Raw genomic sequence first — 19437 nt, 5'->3', positions numbered from 1 at the left:
TTGGTAGATAGTATACCTTTTAAGCAAAATTTTAGGCGTATAGTGTGAACTTGAAGTTATTTAGTTATATAGACCCTTTTAAGTGATGTGTTAATTTGATATTTTATAATAAATTAGAACTTGAATTTGCTAAACTCGTTTTTGGATTGGAACTCGATATCTCCAATAACATGCTATTCTTCTTAAAAAAGAAAAAAAAAAAGAAGCAAACTTTTCCCTTTGTGACTAGATATTTGTTTGAGTTTGGTGAGGTGGCATATAATTATTGGTTTGGAGGTGTAAGAGCTGGACAAGGCCAAGGATTTGAAATGATTGGGCTGTCCCTAGATTTTATTATTATATATTCCCTCATTTCATGTTAATTATTTGTTCACCTCATTTTTTGTTCTCTTTTTTAAAATTTATTGTTTATTTAAATCTTTAAAATTAAATTTTCAAATGAATTAACATAATTTTTGTTTGGAATCACTTGATCTAGTGTTCTTGCACATAGGTACCCATTGGAAAGGGTAAATATGTTAAACACCTGTCATGTCCACATTTAATAGATCTAATTTACATGTGCATTTGATTCAAAATTCAAAACTTTGCCTTTTTTTTGTTAATTTTAAAATTGAGAATGATTTTTTATTATGTATTTTTTTAATGAGTCCAAAAAAATCTAATTTTATTATAATGATAGTTGATTTTGAATGGTGTGATACTATGTAGTATACAACTATGCATAGCTTTGGATTTATGTAAAATGAAATGTTATTCGAATACATCATTTTCATATAAAAGTATAGAAATAGGATCTTATGTGTTATTTAAGTAATTTTAGAAATCCATAACCTTTTTTCATTATTAGTTTAAAGCATTGCATCAAATAACACTATTCAAAACTAATTTTTCTAGTAAGTACTACAATCAATTTGAAACAATTACTATACGCACATGTTAAGAAAGTTTTTAAGCAATAAATGATTTGTTTTGGATTTGTTTATTTTGTTGAAATTGAAAATTTTTTACTAAAATATTGTAGATAAAATTAAAAGTTAGTTAAAATAGTACAATGAAATTTATAAATAATACCAAAAAATGTAATAAAGCTTATAAATAATACTAAAAATAAGCTAAATAGGAAAATAAATTAACAAATTTCATCATGCCAAACTCATACGAATTCTTAATGTATCTGGACATAACTCTGCTTAACATGCAGTATAAGTTATTGACACTTGTCTGTAAACCGTCCGATCATATCATGGTTCAGTTGACTCTCTTAATCAGACGGTGAGAAGTGTGTGTGTGAGGACACGTGTCGAGTGGAGGAAGAAATGGGTTGTGGTGGAAGAAGCAGAGGATAAAAATATTTATTGAAGTGGGTTAAACTTAGATAAAGACATAAAGTTGTACGCGCAACTTCCGCGAAATCCCCAAAGAAAAGCTAAATGATACTATTTCGTACGGTGCCGTTCTGTGGGGCCTATCATAAGGTAACAAAAACCGTACCTATCTCCGTTTGATTCTAGAAAAGTGGGCTGGCTTGAGTTGAGAAAATAATAATTAACTAAAGAAAGAGAAAAAAAGAAAAATAAATAAAAGAAAAGAACAAATACAATGCTTGCTATCGTATCATATATATATATCAAGCCAAATTGACTGTGATAATAAATAGATGGTCCCCATTATAGTAAATCAAGTTGTGACACTTGGGCCCTTGTTTAATGTCTAAAGTGATGATTGATTATTTCAGCAAAAAAAAAAAAAAAAAAGTGATGATTGACTATGGATTTTTTTTGAGGGGAGAATCAATCTAGAGGTAATAAATTTGTGGAAGACTTGCTGGGGTCCGGGGATTTTTGAATTTTGACCTTTACTAATCTAAGGGGTCAATCTTGTCTCTTGAGCCCCTTCTCAAGCTTGCCAATGGCCAGAGAATTCATATTCTATTTTGATTTCACATGAGGATGGGGAGTCATAAATTCAAAAATGCATATTTTATAAACACTCTAATAATATTTAATTTCTTGAGAGCTTATTTCATCTTGGAAAGGGTACAAGTGGTGTAGAGTTAGATATACAACATTGACTTTGAAATTCACACAAACATATTTTTTATTTCGATGTGAGATGCGTTTCTTCTTTTTTGATAGTCTATATCACACGGGAAATGGAGTTTTGAAGACTTATAAGTGGTGTATAAATTTTGTAATATTATTACTAAACATTTTTAGGTATGATATCAACTATTTGTAAGTGTTTAAATTTTTATCTTTTTTTAAAATAAATAAATAAAATGCATAGATTAAAACATTTGAAATAAATGATTATGATCATAGTGAGTACCGTTTCTAAGATGTACCATAGAAGAATTAATACCATATAGATTCTACCTTGGAATAGGCTTGGATGTGTAAGTTAAAATATTAATAGGGAAAGTAAATTATGTTTAAAAGATTGTTAATGGCTAATTGGTGACAATATGCACATTCCATTTAATTGAGGTGTCTTGTTAAATCAACATATGACCAAGTTTAGACATTTATTTCATGCAAGCTAAATTTTTAATCATATGCGCATTTTACATTAAGGTAAAATCAATAAGATCCATTTGTTAATGGACTTTGACACTTTGTAATTGGTGATCATGGATGAGTTGCTAGTACTTTTCTTAATTGAATGCTTGTTTCGATGTGCAAGTTATATTATTACTAGAAATAGAAGTTAGATTTTAATTAAGAAATGTCAAAAACTAGCTAGTGACAACGTACAATCCGTATTTAATTGACTTGCATTTTGTTTCAAACAGTAATAAGACCAAGGTTAGTTCTTTTTTTTTCTTTCTTTTTTTTTTGTATAGATTTCAAGTTTTACGCAAGCTAAATAAGTCCTCCATTAACACAAGGATGCACAATTAATTAGATTCCTTGTGTTAATGGATTGATATCTACTTCATGATTAAATAAATGGATTGATGTTTAGTGATAGTCTGTGGCTTAAGTTAAGCCCCTTTACTCCCTGGGGCTCAGCCTCACATCACTTGTACCAAAAAAGAAGAAGACATCTAGTGATTAATGAATGAGGATGACTCATGACTTTTGTTAGTAAATTGTCTTTATTCAATGGTTGTTAGGATGCACTTCATATTATATGCTTTTTTGTATTCAAAGGATTTGGTACTAATTTATACCCAACATGGCCACATTTCATAACTTATACATGAAAAAAGAAAGTCAATCAAACTTCCTATTAGTCAAATCTGGGTATTACAACAAATAATGTAGCTGAGTTGGAAGTAGTTAGATATGGTTTAATGTTAGCTTGGAATTTGGGCTTTAAATTTGTTATTTTGAATCTTAATTCTATTTTGGTTATGCAATGGCTAACAAAAAACAGTTAGGACACGTTTGATATACTGTAATAATTATTATATGGAATAGGAATAAAATATTACAAGGAATACATTAAGTTGGAATATAATAAAGGCACGTTTGGTATACTGTAATGATTATTGCATAAGAATAGGAATAAGTATTATAAGGAATACATTAAGTTGGAATGTAATAAGTATTACTATTCATTAGTTTGGTGACCATTTAGGAATAGAATTCTGAATATGTATTCACAATTTAGTAGAGTATAAAAAGAATGTGTAATTAAATTATTTTTAAGTTAAATTTCCTAAAATACACTTATTTTAGGGTGTTCAAAATGGAGCTAATAATTAACAATAAAGAAAATTTATTTTATTTACTTTTGAAGATGTGGCAACTAATGGCTTTTTAGGAAATTTTTTAAAAAAATTATTACATAAGGTGAAGGAATAGATATTCAGTACTTTTGATAAGGAATAGTTATTCCTCATTTTGAAGAATAGTTATTCATAAGGAATAACTATTCATTGTAATAAAAACATAACCAAACAACCGAATAATTATGCCACAGGAATAGCTATTACATTACAGTGTTTATTACAGTCTACCAAACGTGCCCTAAGTATTACTATTCATTAGTTTTGTGACTATTTAGGAATAGAATTCTGAATATGCATCCATAATTTAGTAGAGTATAAAAAAAAGATGTAATTAAATCATTTTTAAGTCAAATTTCTTGTTCAAAATAGAGCTAATAATTAATAATAAGGAAAATTTATTTTCTTTCCTTTTAAAGATGTGACAACTAATGGCTTTTTAAGAAATTTTTTTTAAAAAGTTATTACATAAGGTGAAAGAATAAAAATTCAGTAATTTTGATAAGGAATAATTATTCTTCATTTTGAAAAATAACTATTTATAAGAAATAACTATTTATTTTAATAAAAATATAACTAAATAACTGAATAGTTATACCATAAAAATATTTATTACATTACAGTGTCTATTACAATCTACCAAACGTGTCCTTAATATGCACCATATCTTGTTCCTTTAATTGATGATTGCAGGAATCTTATCGGGCAAGAGTAGATTGTCCATCTTCTTCACGCTTATCGTGAGGTCAACATGGTAACAAACAGACTAACAAAGAAATGAAGTTCACAAGAATGCAAATTTTTTATTTATGAAACCTGCCCTATTTTTATTTCTGAGCAGTATATTTGGGACAATTTTCAAATAGGCACTCATAGAGAAGTGCCTCTAGCTGAACATGTTATCATGTAATCTTTTATTTATTTATTTTTTAAAATAAAATTCCTTTTCGCACCCAAAAAAAAAAAAAAAAAAAAAATCTTCTTAGTCAAGAGTATTGTGTTTCAGTAGTATTAGCTTCAAAGTTTATATTAAAATCAACCTCCTATACTTGTGGTAAGCAAAAAACCAGTCTTCTTAATGAACTTTCTAGGAGGTGATAGAAAAGGAGATAAAACCCATTGCAAAACATATCTAGAAAGCTGTTTTGACTCACGTGATGCCATCGTCATTCGTCAATAAACAATGTTGACATCTGAATCATATGTTCTTGCTTGGCATCTTGCTAACCTATGAAAAGCCATCAACAAAGGGACCACTGAAAAGGAGCTAAGCCCATATAGAAGGGATCCTTTCTCTATGAATTTTCATGACCTCTTATTTAATCTATATATATATATATTATATTTATATATGTCATCGATCATGATGTACTTCTTACTTATCCAAAAAAAAAAGATCACGATGTACATGTACTTCTTCAAAACTAGATTTTCAATTGACTCATGGTTTTTTTTTTTTTTGTTTTTTGGCTCACATGCCAATATGCCATGAAATAGTTTTCATTTTATTTAATTAATTAAATTACAATACTTTTGCTGCAGCCGCCTGGAAAAGAAAAGAGTAAGAAAATTCCAAGTCTCGTTCTTTTTAGTCTAAATTTTACAAACAATTAGTACAAGACAACCAAGTTCAACTTAAAATAAGAAAATTTTTATACATTAACATTTTTTTTTTCCCTGGACTGTTCCTTTTAAATTCAACAACAATCTCACTTACCGAATCCTGATCCAACTCAAGTTCTCAGTATCTAACCTGTTTTAGACTGGAAAATGTTGACATTTCCACATTATTCATAGAGCATCCTTGATTGGGTCAATTTTTTTAATACCAGAGATATATACAAAAGAATAAAAATTGGGACATTTTTGTTCTTTTATTTGGTTGATCATACATTTCTACATTCTCAGTCTTCCATTTATGGTATATCATTTCTACTTTCTCATCTTTCAAAATTTTTACATAAAGCTTTTATAGTTTTATGGCTACCTTTTGGGGGGAAAAAAAATTAGGATGACAATTAAAATATTTCTTTTTTTGAAAAATATATATATAGAGGTAGGTTTTGTATTCTTTTTCTAACCTTGAAGAAGGGTCCAAAATAATAATTATAACTAGTCGCTAACCCGTGCGATGCACGGGATAATTTTTATAATTTGCATGGCTCAAAGCATATTATGGCTCAAAGCATATTATAATTTTTTTTTAACCCATAATAGTACAGAATGTTAAAGCAAGAGCAAAATGGGGGAAAATATAAGGAAAATACAAATTGACTAAAAAAGGGATGAGAATCTTAACAAATTTAAGTTAAGAATAAGCAGTTGCCAATGTAAATCCTTCAATTTAAGAACTTTCATGGCCTTACAATTAATGCCCCAAAACCAAGTCTTGTCTGGTTGAAAATAGCTATGGAATAAAAAAAAAAATTTAAAAAGGGGGGCTCTCTCCTTTTCTTCTAACCTCAAGTGTCAAGCAAGGATCATAGGATGGATTATGGGCAATAATAAAAGTCCACAACACAAATTTGGGTAAAAGAAACCACCTACAACATTTAACATTTTGTGAGGCAAAAGATATGACAATCCAACTACAAATTTGAGTTAAAAAATTAATTGCAAGTAATATAGAAAAGCATGATTCCAATCCAAAATTTGGATTCTAAAACAGTAATAGGTTCAGGAACAAAATATGATCCAACTCAGATTTTCAACAAAGATGAAAAAATTGATGTGTAACCCCAAAGTCTTAGGGCATAAAGTTCAACTTAAGCAATCTATAAATTAAACTCTAGGAGTTTAAACTTTCTTTTTCAGTTTTAGATGTCTTTGTGATTCTCATTAAAAAAAAATAGCTTTAAATGTAAATAATCACCCTTTCATCAACATGTTTAATATAAACACAGGCTAGGGAAAAAAACCATAACCAAAAAAGAAAAAAAAAAGAAAAAAGAAGAGAATCCTATAGAGTTGAGAACAATTACATCTCAGCGAAGAAGCAATTAACAATAAAAGTACTAAATTTCTAAACTTTGTTTTATCAACATAGTACAACTTTTTCATTAAAAAAATTAAATTAAAAAAAAAAAAAACATGGTACAACTTAAAATGATGAACCATAGAACAATGGAGAACTTTGTTCTGTTTTTTTTTTTAATAGTAGAAAAAGGAACAAAACGGAATAGTAGAAGAATTAAAACCTTCTAGGTTGTGTTCCTTGCAATCCTCCAAAACCAAAGGAAACCCATCAAACAAAAAAAAAAAAAACATGAAAAATAATCAAGCAATAGGGAACCAAACGAAATAAAAGAAAAATCCATATGGAAAAAAGAGAGGAAAAAATAGGGATGTACAGAGATTCAATGGTGGAGTTTACAAACAAATAGAGAGACAAACGGATATAATTTAGGAAAACAAATTTGAAAAGAATTGGGAGAATTACCTGACATGAGAAACCAATCAAAATCTCATCCTGATTATATTTTTGCTGAATAAAACTTTGGATGCTCATGTACTTATTTTGCTAAATCTTGTCTTTGCCATTGCAAGGTGAAAACAACACAACTTTCTTATATCCTTTATGCAACATAAATTTCAATGAGGTTGATGGCATGCTAAGCATGGCTGTAGCTCTGTACCTGCAATTACATATATGTACTTACATATTTGTATTGTAAGAGTTCCAATTAAAACAAATTAGAGATAATTAATAACTTCCCTAATATGAAAAAAATTCATCAAGAGCATTTACAAATATAATAAGTCTAGAGGATAATTCAGTGATATAACAATAAGGGAAGTGGCAAAATAAATAAAATCTAAATGCATCTTATAGGGAGTAACAATTAGCATAGCTGCTCCTGGCTGCTCCTTTTGGAATTTAGATCAAACATATCTTTGCAGCTCTCCATACCATTTTAAATCACAATCATATCATTGAAAAAACTATAACACTATAAGAAGAAACTATACAATGTATAAAAGGAATTGAAATGGAACAGAGCTTATATTGTACAAAATTACAACAGAAATTGCTATGATAAGCCTAAAGACTGAGCTAACCTACATTTTTTTTTATAAGTAAGATACACATACATTGGCTGGATCTTGAACCCAAGACCTCACCATCTACTTTGCTCTTACTAACATACAAGCAGGTTTAGAACACAAAGAGCCTCCACAAAGCTGATCAAGCTTGCTCTCCAAACTTCTTCACAGGTTTGATACCCAATAAATTAAATCAAAACCAACCAACCAAAATACAGAAAACTAAATCCTACGAAATGTAAAATTAAAAATATTTTTGTTAGTGTTCATATATTTTGATGAAGATTAAGTCTTTCAAACATGGAAGACTCATAGCTTGTCTACAATTATATGGATAACAACAAATAGAACCCAAAATATATTTAAAACCTTATTCAGAAGTTTTGAATTAAAAAAACACAAATTAGTAAACCAAAGTGCTAAATTGGACCCAAAAACCACAATTTCACTCCTACTAACAAATAAATAAAGAGAACAGGTTCGGGATGAAATCCTAAATTAAATTAAAACCTCAAAACACAAAGAGACAAAGCATAGGTAGAATTTGATCTTCTATGGTGTTCCCCTGGGAAAAACAAAAAAGAACAAAGAGGAAACATATTAGCAATTGAAATCTATAATTGCAGCAAACCCTAATTAGGAACCCCAAAATCCCAAAACTAATAAAAACCCCAAATCAATCCTTCAGCCTCAAAGTCATCTTGATTTCGTCCTAATTCAAGAATGTTCAAAAACTATGGAAACAAAAACCACAAATTAATTATAAGCAAATAGATTAGGACAACAGCAACAAAAAAGGAAGAAGATAAGGAAGATTGAGGATTCAAGGTGATCTTACCAAGGAGTTCTTGAGAAACACCAAAATTATTGAATTCCTCTTTGTTCAATAATTTTAGCGGTGTGTAAGAAGAGGTTTAGGGTTTTATCGAGGAACTTACACAAAGGATAGTATATAATAGAAAAATTAGCACGAACGATCAATGTTGGTGATGATGATTCAGTGGCTACGTGATTGACCTGTCAATGAAATATGCAAGAAGCAAAGAATTAATTTAGATAATAGCAGTGATTCAACAAAAAAAAATAGAAAAGAAAAGAACGTAATTGGGCTAATTAGTACTCTGATCTCCCATCGGCAATGAACACAAAGGAAGGAAAAACAATAAGAATTTAGAAAAGCAAAGCAGACAAAACGTTCACTTATATAGGCTCACCATCTCGTCCAGCGGCAAGCTCTTCAGCCTGACAAACACAGTAGAACATATGTTAAAAAAAACCATGTTAAAATAAGTCAAAGAACCTCCTGGTGGACATGACACCATTATGATCTATATTTTTAAGAGAAACAAAAAAAATAATAATAATAACAAAAGGAGCAAACGACTTCACAGTGCAAAAAATCTGATTTTGGAAGGATTGGAAAAAGGGAAATAAAAGGACTTCACAGTTGACCAATAGTCTAAAGTAAATCTCAGTATATGACTTCCTCTCTCATGCAGTCGATAATGGAGAACATTTTGCAGTTATAAATGAAAAATAGAAATCAATTCTATGGAGTAACACATCCCAAAGGAAAATTGCCCTTTACTGTAGAGTTGTATGTTTTGCCATGAACAAAAACAAATCAGAGGTTGAAAGGGTAGAGAAGAGAGATGAGGGAGAGAAATAGAGAACAAAGAGGCGGTGTGTAAGAAGAGGTTAAGGGTTTGGGGAAGGAGAACAAAAATTTGGGTATCGAGTTTGGTTTTGTCGTGGAAATAGAAATAGGTTTTTTTAGCTTTTTTTTTTTTTTTTTTTTTTTTTTTTTTTTTTTATAATAATGCTGATGATTTAAAAAAAAATGATAACGTGGAGTTTTTTTTTTTTTTTTTTAATAATGCTGATGATTTAAAAAAAATGATGACGTGGATTGGAAAATAAAAATAATTTTTTAATTTTTTTTAAATGGCGATGATGTGGAAAATTGTGGAAGTTTCAAAAGCTTTTTTTTAAATGGCGATGATGTGGAAAATTGTGGAAGTTTCAAAAGTTTCGGTTTTATATATATATATAGATTAGTAAAAGAGATGTTAATAAAATCTAAATACAAAAACTTAATTAGTAATTTTAGAAAGATTTAAAAAAAAAACTGTAATTTAAAATTTTAAATAACTATTATTTAATTGATTTTTAAATATTGAAAAGTCTCTCTTAAATTGAAATATAAAAATTTAAATAACTATTATTCCAAGTTGCTATATTGAGTGGACCAACATCTCTAGATCATGTAGCTAGTCAAGGCGAAATTTCTTTGCCAATTTGGTAAAAACTTTGAAGTCCTTTTTATTGTCGATTTTTTTTTCGTAATACTTGAGATATATGACTAATGTAAAAACAGAAGCTGACACATGCAAGACATTTCCCCAAGTCCAAGTGCATGGTCATGAATATGAGTATTCAGCCTAGTGTGCTTCATGTGAATTACCAATAAGAACGTTGAAATGAGCGCTCCATTGACAAAGGTTTATTTCCATAAGCAAGGATTGAGCGACGACTTGGAGCTAGGGGAAAAAAGTATAAACAATTTTTTTTTTTCTTTTTTTTGAAACTCCAAATAAGTAATCATTTAGAAAGTTAAGGGTTTTTTTTTTTTTTTTTTTGGGTGTCTTGCATGTTGTCAAATGTGTGTGAGCATTCGCTTAGACTAGTTAGAATCAGTTTAGGAATTTTTTTATATTATTTTATTTTTTGTTTGTCTTGCGTGAGTTTGTTTTGGGGTGTTGTTTGGGCTTAAATTTGTTATTTGTAAATTTTGTTGTTGAGCTTGTTAAATTTATTTCTGATTTTAGATTAATAAAATTTTTTATAACCTTTAAAATATCAATAATATTGCTGAGGGGGGCAAAGTACAAATTTATTGAAACAAAGTGTTAAAATTAATACATATATATACTAAAAAAATGTTGAAAAAAATTTGGGGGGCACTTTTACATAATAAAGGTGTAGCTTTTAAGAGTTTCCTTCGTAGACGTAAGCTGACAAGGCTAATCACGTAACACTCGTGTTCTTAATGTTCCTATTTTATGCTTTCCTTTCTGCATTTACTCTTACATATATAACATAGTATAACATATTGTGTTGCTAATATATTTAAAAATTGGGATCAACGGGATGAGTACTCCATTGACAAAGGTTTATTATGTGATTTGAACTTTCACCCTTTACCCTTATTACCATGAGGTTAGATATGAATTGAAGTCACTTGAGCAGGGTCAAGACTATATGAACTCGTTCTTTGATGAATTTTAAGCAGATAAGACTTCAAAAGCAAAGCTCTACGCACTCATTCACTTGGTGTGGCCAAATGGCTTCCACCATGGATGCAAATCTGTATTCTTATCCTATTGCATATTAATCTATTTAATTAAAGCCTAAAAATCAAATTGCTTGTGGGAATCCCGTGTCACAAAACAATCTTATTGCTGATGTATCCGTTATCCTAATAGCATATTTTTCCACTCAATTAAGCCAAAAACAACTTTTTTTATGCGAGTCATTTTCAAAAGGGTCTCTTTATCCAAAGTGCACATGCAAGATCAAGTATCTTTAATTCAGATGGCAGGAGCACATGCTTTCTAAGCAAGTAATAAACACTATCAACGCAAAATTCTCTGTATCTTTCACCCATAATTTATAAATTATTGTAGCAAAAAAAAAAAAAAAAAAATGCTCATCTTCTCATGTTTATTAACTTATAATCACTCGCTTGTACAACTTATCACCGCCTTCTACGGGTGAGTAATTTGAAGCTGGTTGCCTTGTTATGTGATCTGCTCTATCTGATGCCATCACTGCCTTGGCATTATTCCAATACCATGGTTGAATATAAGGTGAAGTGATGGATGAGGAACATGAATAAGGATGGAGTATTACAGAACCCCAATCTCTAGCTCCAAAGTTTGCTTCCTTTAATCTTCTCCTAATTAACAAGCATCCCAAATCTTCCTTCTTCATCTCTGATACACTTCTGAGTATCGAAATGCATAGAAGAAGAACCAATACTGCGTCCTCTTCAGGCAACAATTCAACTACCAATAGCTTCCAATTTAAAAGAGCTGTTGCTCTTCCAGTTGGGTTCTCCTCTGTGAATCTAACCAGTGTTACAAACCCCTCTTCATCTTCATCCTCCTCTTTCTCTTCTTCTTCATCCTTGAGTCGGCTTTCTTCATCTTTGCTTTCTGACTTAATGTTCTTTACTTGGTACTGCATTTTTCGCCCTTTCAATAGCCTCACCTGTGACTAATGAATGGTTTCGAATCTAAATTGTCAACCAATATATTGAAGATAACCAAGATTGTAAGAAAAACATAAATTTCTTCCCTACCGATGGTTCTGGAGACATTTGATTTTTCAGACAGAAACTCAAGCCAGATGTAGATGTACTTGATTCCCACCCTATCATCAGTTCATCTCCTGTTGAAAATTTCCATGCAGCTTTCCATTGTTCTGGTGGTTCTTTTGGTGTTGCCGTTCCAACCATTTTCTCTGTACTAGATGGCAACAATGACAGGAAAAAAATGTTTAAAATTTAGTCTTAAAGATGCACAGAAGAGCCAGCATAAACATATATGATTTCTTAAGAAACCAATGTCAGATGGTTGTCACACACCTTTGGTAAAAGTAACTAGAAAATCTGTTTCTCATGTATCATGCCTAATAATATGAAGCATAAATTTTTATGGTGTCCTTGCACAAATTTTATGAATCATATGCATGATGGTTTTTGTAACTCTTTCATTTGTAGTCCAGTTGGGTGTTGAGAAAGACAAGGCAAGAAAAGAAATAAAAGCTTTGAATATCTTTTCTTTTTTCTTAGTGGCTATATAATCACATAAAGCTTATTTGCTGAAAGTTGATTAAAGTAGTATAGTTGCACCTAAAAAAAGTGAGGTAAAAGAAATAAAGCTGTTGCCAGAGAGAAGCATTTTCACTCTTCAATTTCAGATAATCAGATTCTGCTCTTGCATCAAATCTCAGCCAGGTACATGTGATGCACCTTGTTCAAAACTAGTTAACTGAAAATTTTTATACTACATACCAGGGGCTTTTCCAATGGAATCAGCAACATAGGACCATGAACCTTCTCGTATCTCTATTATCCTATCCTCCCATTTCACAGCTGAGGGAGCTTCATCTCCTCTTCTCCAAAACCCTTCTCCCACTCTAAAAGTTGTGTTCAAATTGTGTCAATAAGTAACAGACACAATGCCATCATAAATTCATAATATTCTCTCAAAAGTACCAAAATTGTCTTCCAACAAACAAAGATAGAAGGTTTGAAAGTTTACCTTATTCTAATGACAAAACACTCTCTCCCTGCATGATCAAGAACAGTCCGAGACAACCAACGCCCTTCTTGAGGCCGATACCTATTCATTCTGAGAATAACGTCTGATATCATGGCCCCTGAATCATCAGTGACCCGGTCAGGCACACATTTCAACAAGTATGGCGCTTGAACTGGTGGAGTTATTGAAGCATGAATTCTCAATTCTTGAGCAACTCCTCTTTCCAGAGTTAGAGAAGATATTCTTAGTAAGTCATTCCAATGGAATGTAACAGTCTCTTGCAAGCTACTTCCTTTGAAACAGTAGCCACCACGGTGACGTAGCTCAAGTTTGATTCCCTTGGACCCAAACTCACAATAGAGATGCCAAGCTTTCCGCCATGAATCATACTGAAATTTGGAGATGGATTTTTCAAGCTTCAACTCCCTGTGACATCTTAACATACCAAGGCGGAGAAATTCACTTGTCTGTTGTGTTTCCTTCATCCTAGAGTTGAGCCTTACAAACACACAGACCTGTGTTTAAAATAGCAGTGATGGTTTAAGTTACACAAACATGAAGTGCTTCTATGTATCTTTTGGTGCCCAAAAAAAAGGTTACTTGGAATGAAATATCTCTAATTTCATAACAAAAACTCAATTAATTGGAGCTGATTTTTGTTGAAAACATGAATCTCCCTAATAAATAACAAAAGCTCTCATATGAAGCTGACTTTCCCAAGTGAATTACCTCTAACTAGCTTGCTTATGAAAGTACTTCTAATTAGAAAAATCTTGTTAAATCTTACTGAATTTTACCGAACTTCATTCACCATCTAAAACCCATGGCAACATGTTGAAGTGGAGGTTTCAATCACAAGAGTGTATAGCTAGACCCAACAAAGAAATCCCAAAATCAGCATACCAATATTAAATTAGTTGCTATTCTCATAAATTTCCCAATGAAGATGAAAATATCTAGAAGATATATATTTTAAAACATTGTCAAATTATTAGTAAGAAATATATTTCATTACTTCAGCACTCTTCCATTGAACCAATAAATATTGAAATGTTTGATCTTAAGATTAACTCACCTCATTTTTGTGAAACTCTCAAATCCTTTAATGTGGTTTTCGTTTGACCACAACTTATACTAAATGCACTTTCTCAATTGGTTTACTGAATATTAAGTAGAATTCCTTAATTACTGCACAGTCAAAAAATTGACCATGATCCTTTTGTAATTCACAGAATGGTGAACTTCATGTAATGGCACCAGCCCAAGCCTTACACAAAACTGATGCTGTTTTAGAACAAGTGGACCATCTAGGAAACCTAAAGCAGCTTTACTTTCTCTTCCCTTGACATTGAAATGGGGCTTTAAGGGTTGCCATTTATTAGCCCACTATTTGGGGCCGTATTCACTGGATGGCGAAAAGCCCACAACCTTTTTTTTTTTTAGAAGAAAAAAGCCCACAACCTGAACATCATAAGAAATGAAATTACCATTTAAATCCCCATGAATTTAAGTATATATATATATATATTTTTTTTTTTCCTCTCCTAACTAGTATATTAATATTATATGATGTTAAAAGACTTTTTTCTGTCCTAAAGTATTTTTAATGAGGATAGCATTTTTATAGTGGAATGCCAATTTTGGTTTTATTTTTTATTTTTTTAAGTTGGGCCTATTGGTGGCATCAAGTCAACTTGGCTTTTGCTGTAGATGGGATTTATTTAGTGAAATTAATTATCCCGTGAATGATTACCAAATCTTGCTGAATCAACACCATCATGCTAACTTGAAATAAAATTATGAAAAATTTCGTTGCAATTAAGATAGTAATAATAAGTAATACAATGATTTCTAACTATATTTCTAATCCCAATTAATATAGTGGTTTGCTTTTCATTTAAGTACTTTGTATGATATTGTTGACCTATCCATCAATTTCCATTTTAATGGAGTGCGCTGTAAAATTAACTCCGGGAAGGTAGAATAGAAATTAGTATAATAAAATATAATCAAATAATATGATAAAGTTGTCAAAATCAACAAACAAGACTATCAATAAAAAAAGACAAGTTACTCAAAAAAATAAAAAAATAAAACAAGACAAGATGAGCAATAGATAGGAATAGGAATAATGGAATACCATGTGATGGTTAATAGATCAAGTGCATAAAATATTGGTATAATGCTAAGAATCTTAAGGTGGCCATGAGTCCTGCCAATCTTGGTCACAGACTGCATTATGAAGCAATAACTTTTGGTCTTTTGCCTCACTGTAGAAATTACTTGTAACTTCTAGTATCACATGGCTTGATTTATATATATAAAAGAGCTAGCATTTTGCATTGGTCAAAAAGAAAGTACTCACCCAAGAAAGAAATTATAATTGCGGTTAGTGGGTGCATAGAGAAAGTGGCAACAGTACTTAACCCAACTATAAAAATGCCAAATCATACCAGTATTTACCTTACATAATGGTTAATTCTTGGTAAACAATACAAAGTATGTAGTTATATGGTGGTAAAAATCTAAAGACATCCTTAAGCAAGAAGAGGATCTAAGTTCAGCTCACACACTTGAAAAAATTCAAAGTTAAAAACAAAAAATCACTGCCCGTTTAATTTATTAATCCAACATGATCCTTTGGTGCTAAGGTCTAATGTAAATTTTGTTGAAAATCTGTCTAAGAATAAACATTTGGAAAAAAAGAAAGTTATACTCAAGATCTGAATTGATGGAACTTAAAATAACATGAAAAAAAAAAATGAATTGAAGTAAGTCTAGGCAAACAGTTGTGGTCCTCAACATGAAAAGAATCTTTTAAGAAATAGGAGAACCGAATAAAAGACCAAAAAATAGTGAGTGTTAAACCGACCTCTAGTAAGAACCTTGGTAGCATGGACTTGTATTTGGTGTTGACATCTGTATCTGATACCTCCCAGTAAACTGGTGCCTTGACTAAGTTAACCCTATCCAAATCCAACACAACCTCTCCACCAGCTTTCTCATAAGGTTGATCAAATGCTCTCTCCCACAATATCTTTGTCTCTTTCATTTCCTTTTCCTTCACACTTTCCCACACAGTTACTACCTTCCCCATATCACCCTCCATCTCCTTCAAGTCTTCTGCATATACTGTTGGGTAGCTCTAATTTATTCCACCCCACAAAATCAAAATTGTACTCCTATTAGAGATACTTATTTTGACTTCGAAAAAAAAAAAAGAGCATTAAGTAATAGAAAGCAATAACTCATGATTCATGAGAGTACAAAAAGAATCGACACATACCAAAATGAATAGTCTAATAAATGCAAATAAAGTTAATCCAACAAAAATGAGATAGCATTTTTCTCAGTGTGTTTTCTTTTCTTTATGGAGTAATACTATTACTAAAAATTTCTTTTTGCAATTTTAAAAAATAAAAATCATCTTTGCCTATAAGTTCAAGAACAAGTTTGGATGTGGCATTGAATTTTAACAAAAGTCCAAGATAAACTCTATGACATGTTCTTATCACGAGATTTTTAGTGTAGTTTTTTGGATTTAACAAATAATGAAGTATATAAGAATCTTATAAAGCACCGTAAGTCCAAATTAAACCTCTTCTTTAGTTATATATCATTTGACCATAAAATTGATGAGAGATTTATGTGTTTAAAAAGAAAAAGAAAAATCACAAAAGCATCCTAAAAGAAAAGAACATACACATAACATAAACCATAAATGTGGAAAATAAGAAGAGAGACCTTAATCATGCAAAAGACAACAAAAAAAAAGGCATATATCTGGACTAAAAAATAAAAGTGATGACATGGATAGTTACAAATTTTATTAATAGAATCTATAAATTGATTTGTACCGACTTTTAGACACAAAAGAAATAATTTAGAAATTTATTTATTTTATTATTGGTATGACATCAATTACATTAATTAACACAATAGTTCATGCTTTGTAATTTTTTTAAAGTAAAATTGTTTATGACTTCAGCATTTCCTTTAAATATACAAAAATAACATAGAGAAACCCAATGTGTCTAGGAAAACCAACCTGATGTGTCAACCACATTAGTAGAATATCTGAGGCAGGCACCAAACGAGCACACTCATCACAAAAACTCTGCACCATGTACAAAAACCCCTTGTACCTTTGCCTTGCTGCAATTAAGTACACAATTTCAGACCTATATGCCTCTGAAATTTTGGAATACAAGAATCTATGTTTTGCGACTTCCACCAAAATTTCTTCGTTTGTGACAACTGGGATTGGCATATCTGTTTCGGTTTCATTCTCAAATGGCTCAGATGGGTATTTATGAGTCCAAATATTCTTGCATCTAAGCAGTGCATACTCTTCGTTCTCTTCATCAAAAATTGCTGGCTTTCCAATGAGTTTTGAGAACCTTGATTCGCAATATTGCTGGTAACTCACCTGGAAATTAGAATCCTTACAACTTATTAAAGCTTCTTAGAAAAAGCAGTGTCACAAGGCAAAGGAAAAAACTAAATAAATCAAAACAAAAAAAGTGTTATCTGTAACTTTTGAAATATATATATATATATATATACAATGGGTTTTTTTTTTTTTTTTTTTCTATGAATAATACATTTTATTTGCAATTAAGAGTCTGTTTGAAAACTGCTTATTTTGCTGAAATTGAAAACATTTTACTAAAAGTACTGTAAATAAAGATAAAAATTAGTTGAAATAGTACAGTGTGGTTCATGAATAGTAAAATAAGTTGACAAAATTCATTTATCCAAAACACACACTAACTAGTGCATGAATATGGTTTGAGAGTCTTCTCAAAAAAAAAAAAAAAAAAAAAGATTTGATGGTAAAAATTAATATATAAGATGTGGACAAATGATTTCTTCTACAACATTAAAAAGTATTATTTCTCTATATTTAATATATAACTGCTTCCATCCCTCAAATGTGCATTGTGCAAAAAATAATGCCACCTAAAGCAAATAGCATTGTTCTTCCACATATTGTAATATGTGTGACGTTACCAAATTATCTACCTAATATTATAACATATGAACAGGCCAGCAAGATTCTCACATCTGTCTAAGGATAAAATTTAAAAAGAAATAAATAAAATAAAATAAAATATCACAAGTTGGAAAAGAATAAATGGAGAGCAATAGTGCAATACTTGATACACTATTTTTACCACACACTGATTATAACACGCACCCTCAATAGTTATGAAATAAATTCCGAAAATTTTCGTTAGGAATATTAATATTGTTGTTGCTCAAAAAATAATCTAACATTTTGTTTGGAGAATAAGAAAGAAAAGGAAAAAGCATTAGAAGATAAAACATTTATTAACCTACCTGGGGTACCTAGCTCACTTGAGTGAGATTTTATTTTTCATTTCAAGTATCCAAAATGTCGGCATCATCGAAACTTTTAACTTTTTCTCATTCCCATATAAAACAAATAATAATAATAATAATAATAATAATAATAATTAAAGAATACCACTTTCATTTTCTTTCCCCATGCTTTACTAGCAACCAAACGAAGATATAATGACAAGTTACTTTACAGCTATTTTCTTCCCATTACTCATTAAAAAACAGAAATGACAACTTTCTTTTCTTTTCTTATGCTTTCTGAGCAACCAAACAGAGACACATGCAGGTGCAGTTTAATTACCGGGTTCAAAGTGTGACAAAACCAAACCCACTCAACATCAAGAGGTGGAAGAACCATAGGAGTGGGTGACCCCATCACCGTCAGATCAGAAATCAACGGCATCCACAGCTCATCATACCTGAAAAACAACAACAAACACCGTCCGATCAGATTACCTTAACAAAAAGAGAAAAAAAAAAAAAAAAAAAGCACGATGAGTGTAATAACACACAGTTGACCTTATTATTTACCTTCTTATAGCTTCAACAACGGTTGCTTTCTCATGGAGCCACTGAGACTCGGCCACAGCTCTCAAGAACCCGATATTTCGCCTTGCAGCCGATACGAGATCAACCCCAAGTCGAATAGTCTCCGCTTCTGAAATTTCGGATGCGTTTCGACTTTCCGACATGTCGTACAGAGAGAGAGTTACATGGGACGGTTTGTTTGGTTTAAGAGAATATAAATACGGGGCTTTTAAGGTGGTAATAGTTAGCCACGTGGCAAGCTCGTGTTTATTTTAGGAAGAAGAGCTTGGATGATTCCATAGCTTTAAGAGCATCCACACTATCTCGTGTAAATTTATCATCTATTTTACATGAAAAAATTCATTTTTTCTATTTTATACTATCACATTTCTAAAACACCCACATCAGTTCATTTATTTTACAAATCTATTCTAA

General features: G+C 30.8%; 1 protein-coding gene and 1 long non-coding RNA gene across 6 annotated transcripts; both read right to left on the bottom strand.

Annotated features, from left to right (window-relative positions):
• Positions 1-6026: 6026 nt before the first annotated feature.
• Positions 6027-9485, bottom strand: LOC126716902 (uncharacterized). Its single transcript, XR_007652334.1, has 3 exons — positions 8995-9485; positions 7176-8797; positions 6027-6279 (listed from the first exon to the last, which is right to left on the bottom strand). It is a non-coding gene; the product is annotated as an uncharacterized LOC126716902 (long non-coding RNA).
• A 1928-nt stretch (positions 9486-11413) lies between these two features.
• LOC126716900 (glycine-rich domain-containing protein 2) lies at positions 11414-19201 on the bottom strand. Of its 5 annotated transcripts, none has more exons than XM_050417947.1 (8): positions 19006-19201; positions 18776-18893; positions 17156-17536; positions 15980-16252; positions 13108-13622; positions 12858-12982; positions 12144-12304; positions 11414-12058 (listed from the first exon to the last, which is right to left on the bottom strand). In XM_050417947.1, exons 1-8 carry the CDS (start codon positions 19164-19166, stop codon positions 11507-11509), a joined length of 2286 nt encoding a protein of 761 aa, XP_050273904.1. In that variant the 5' UTR covers positions 19167-19201; the 3' UTR covers positions 11414-11506. The 5 variants fall into 5 exon arrangements, 3 of the variants coding, with proteins under 3 accessions (XP_050273904.1, XP_050273902.1, XP_050273903.1); XM_050417945.1 differs by having other exon boundaries at positions 11414-12052; positions 19006-19186; XR_007652332.1 differs by having other exon boundaries at positions 11971-12058; positions 12144-12309; positions 19006-19186.
• Positions 19202-19437: the final 236 nt, after the last annotated feature.

This window comes from Quercus robur, chromosome 3 (genome assembly GCF_932294415.1).
Source record: "Quercus robur chromosome 3, dhQueRobu3.1, whole genome shotgun sequence".
Classification (NCBI taxonomy): domain Eukaryota; kingdom Viridiplantae; phylum Streptophyta; class Magnoliopsida; order Fagales; family Fagaceae; genus Quercus; species Quercus robur.
Note: the sequence above shows the minus strand (reverse complement) of the source record. Positions and strands in the feature narration are given on the sequence as shown.

Coding starts and splice junctions, on each gene's coding strand:
- LOC126716900 (XM_050417947.1), bottom strand. CDS start 19,166: ATGTCGGAAAGTCGAAACGCATCCGAAATTTCAGAAGCGGAGACTATT. Junction 17,537..18,775: donor TTTGTCACACTTTGAACCCG/GTAATTAAACTG, acceptor TCTAATTTCCAG/GTGAGTTACCAGCAATATTG. Junction 12,305..12,857: donor TTCCATTGGAAAAGCCCCTG/GTATGTAGTATA, acceptor CATCTAGTACAG/AGAAAATGGTTGGAACGGCA.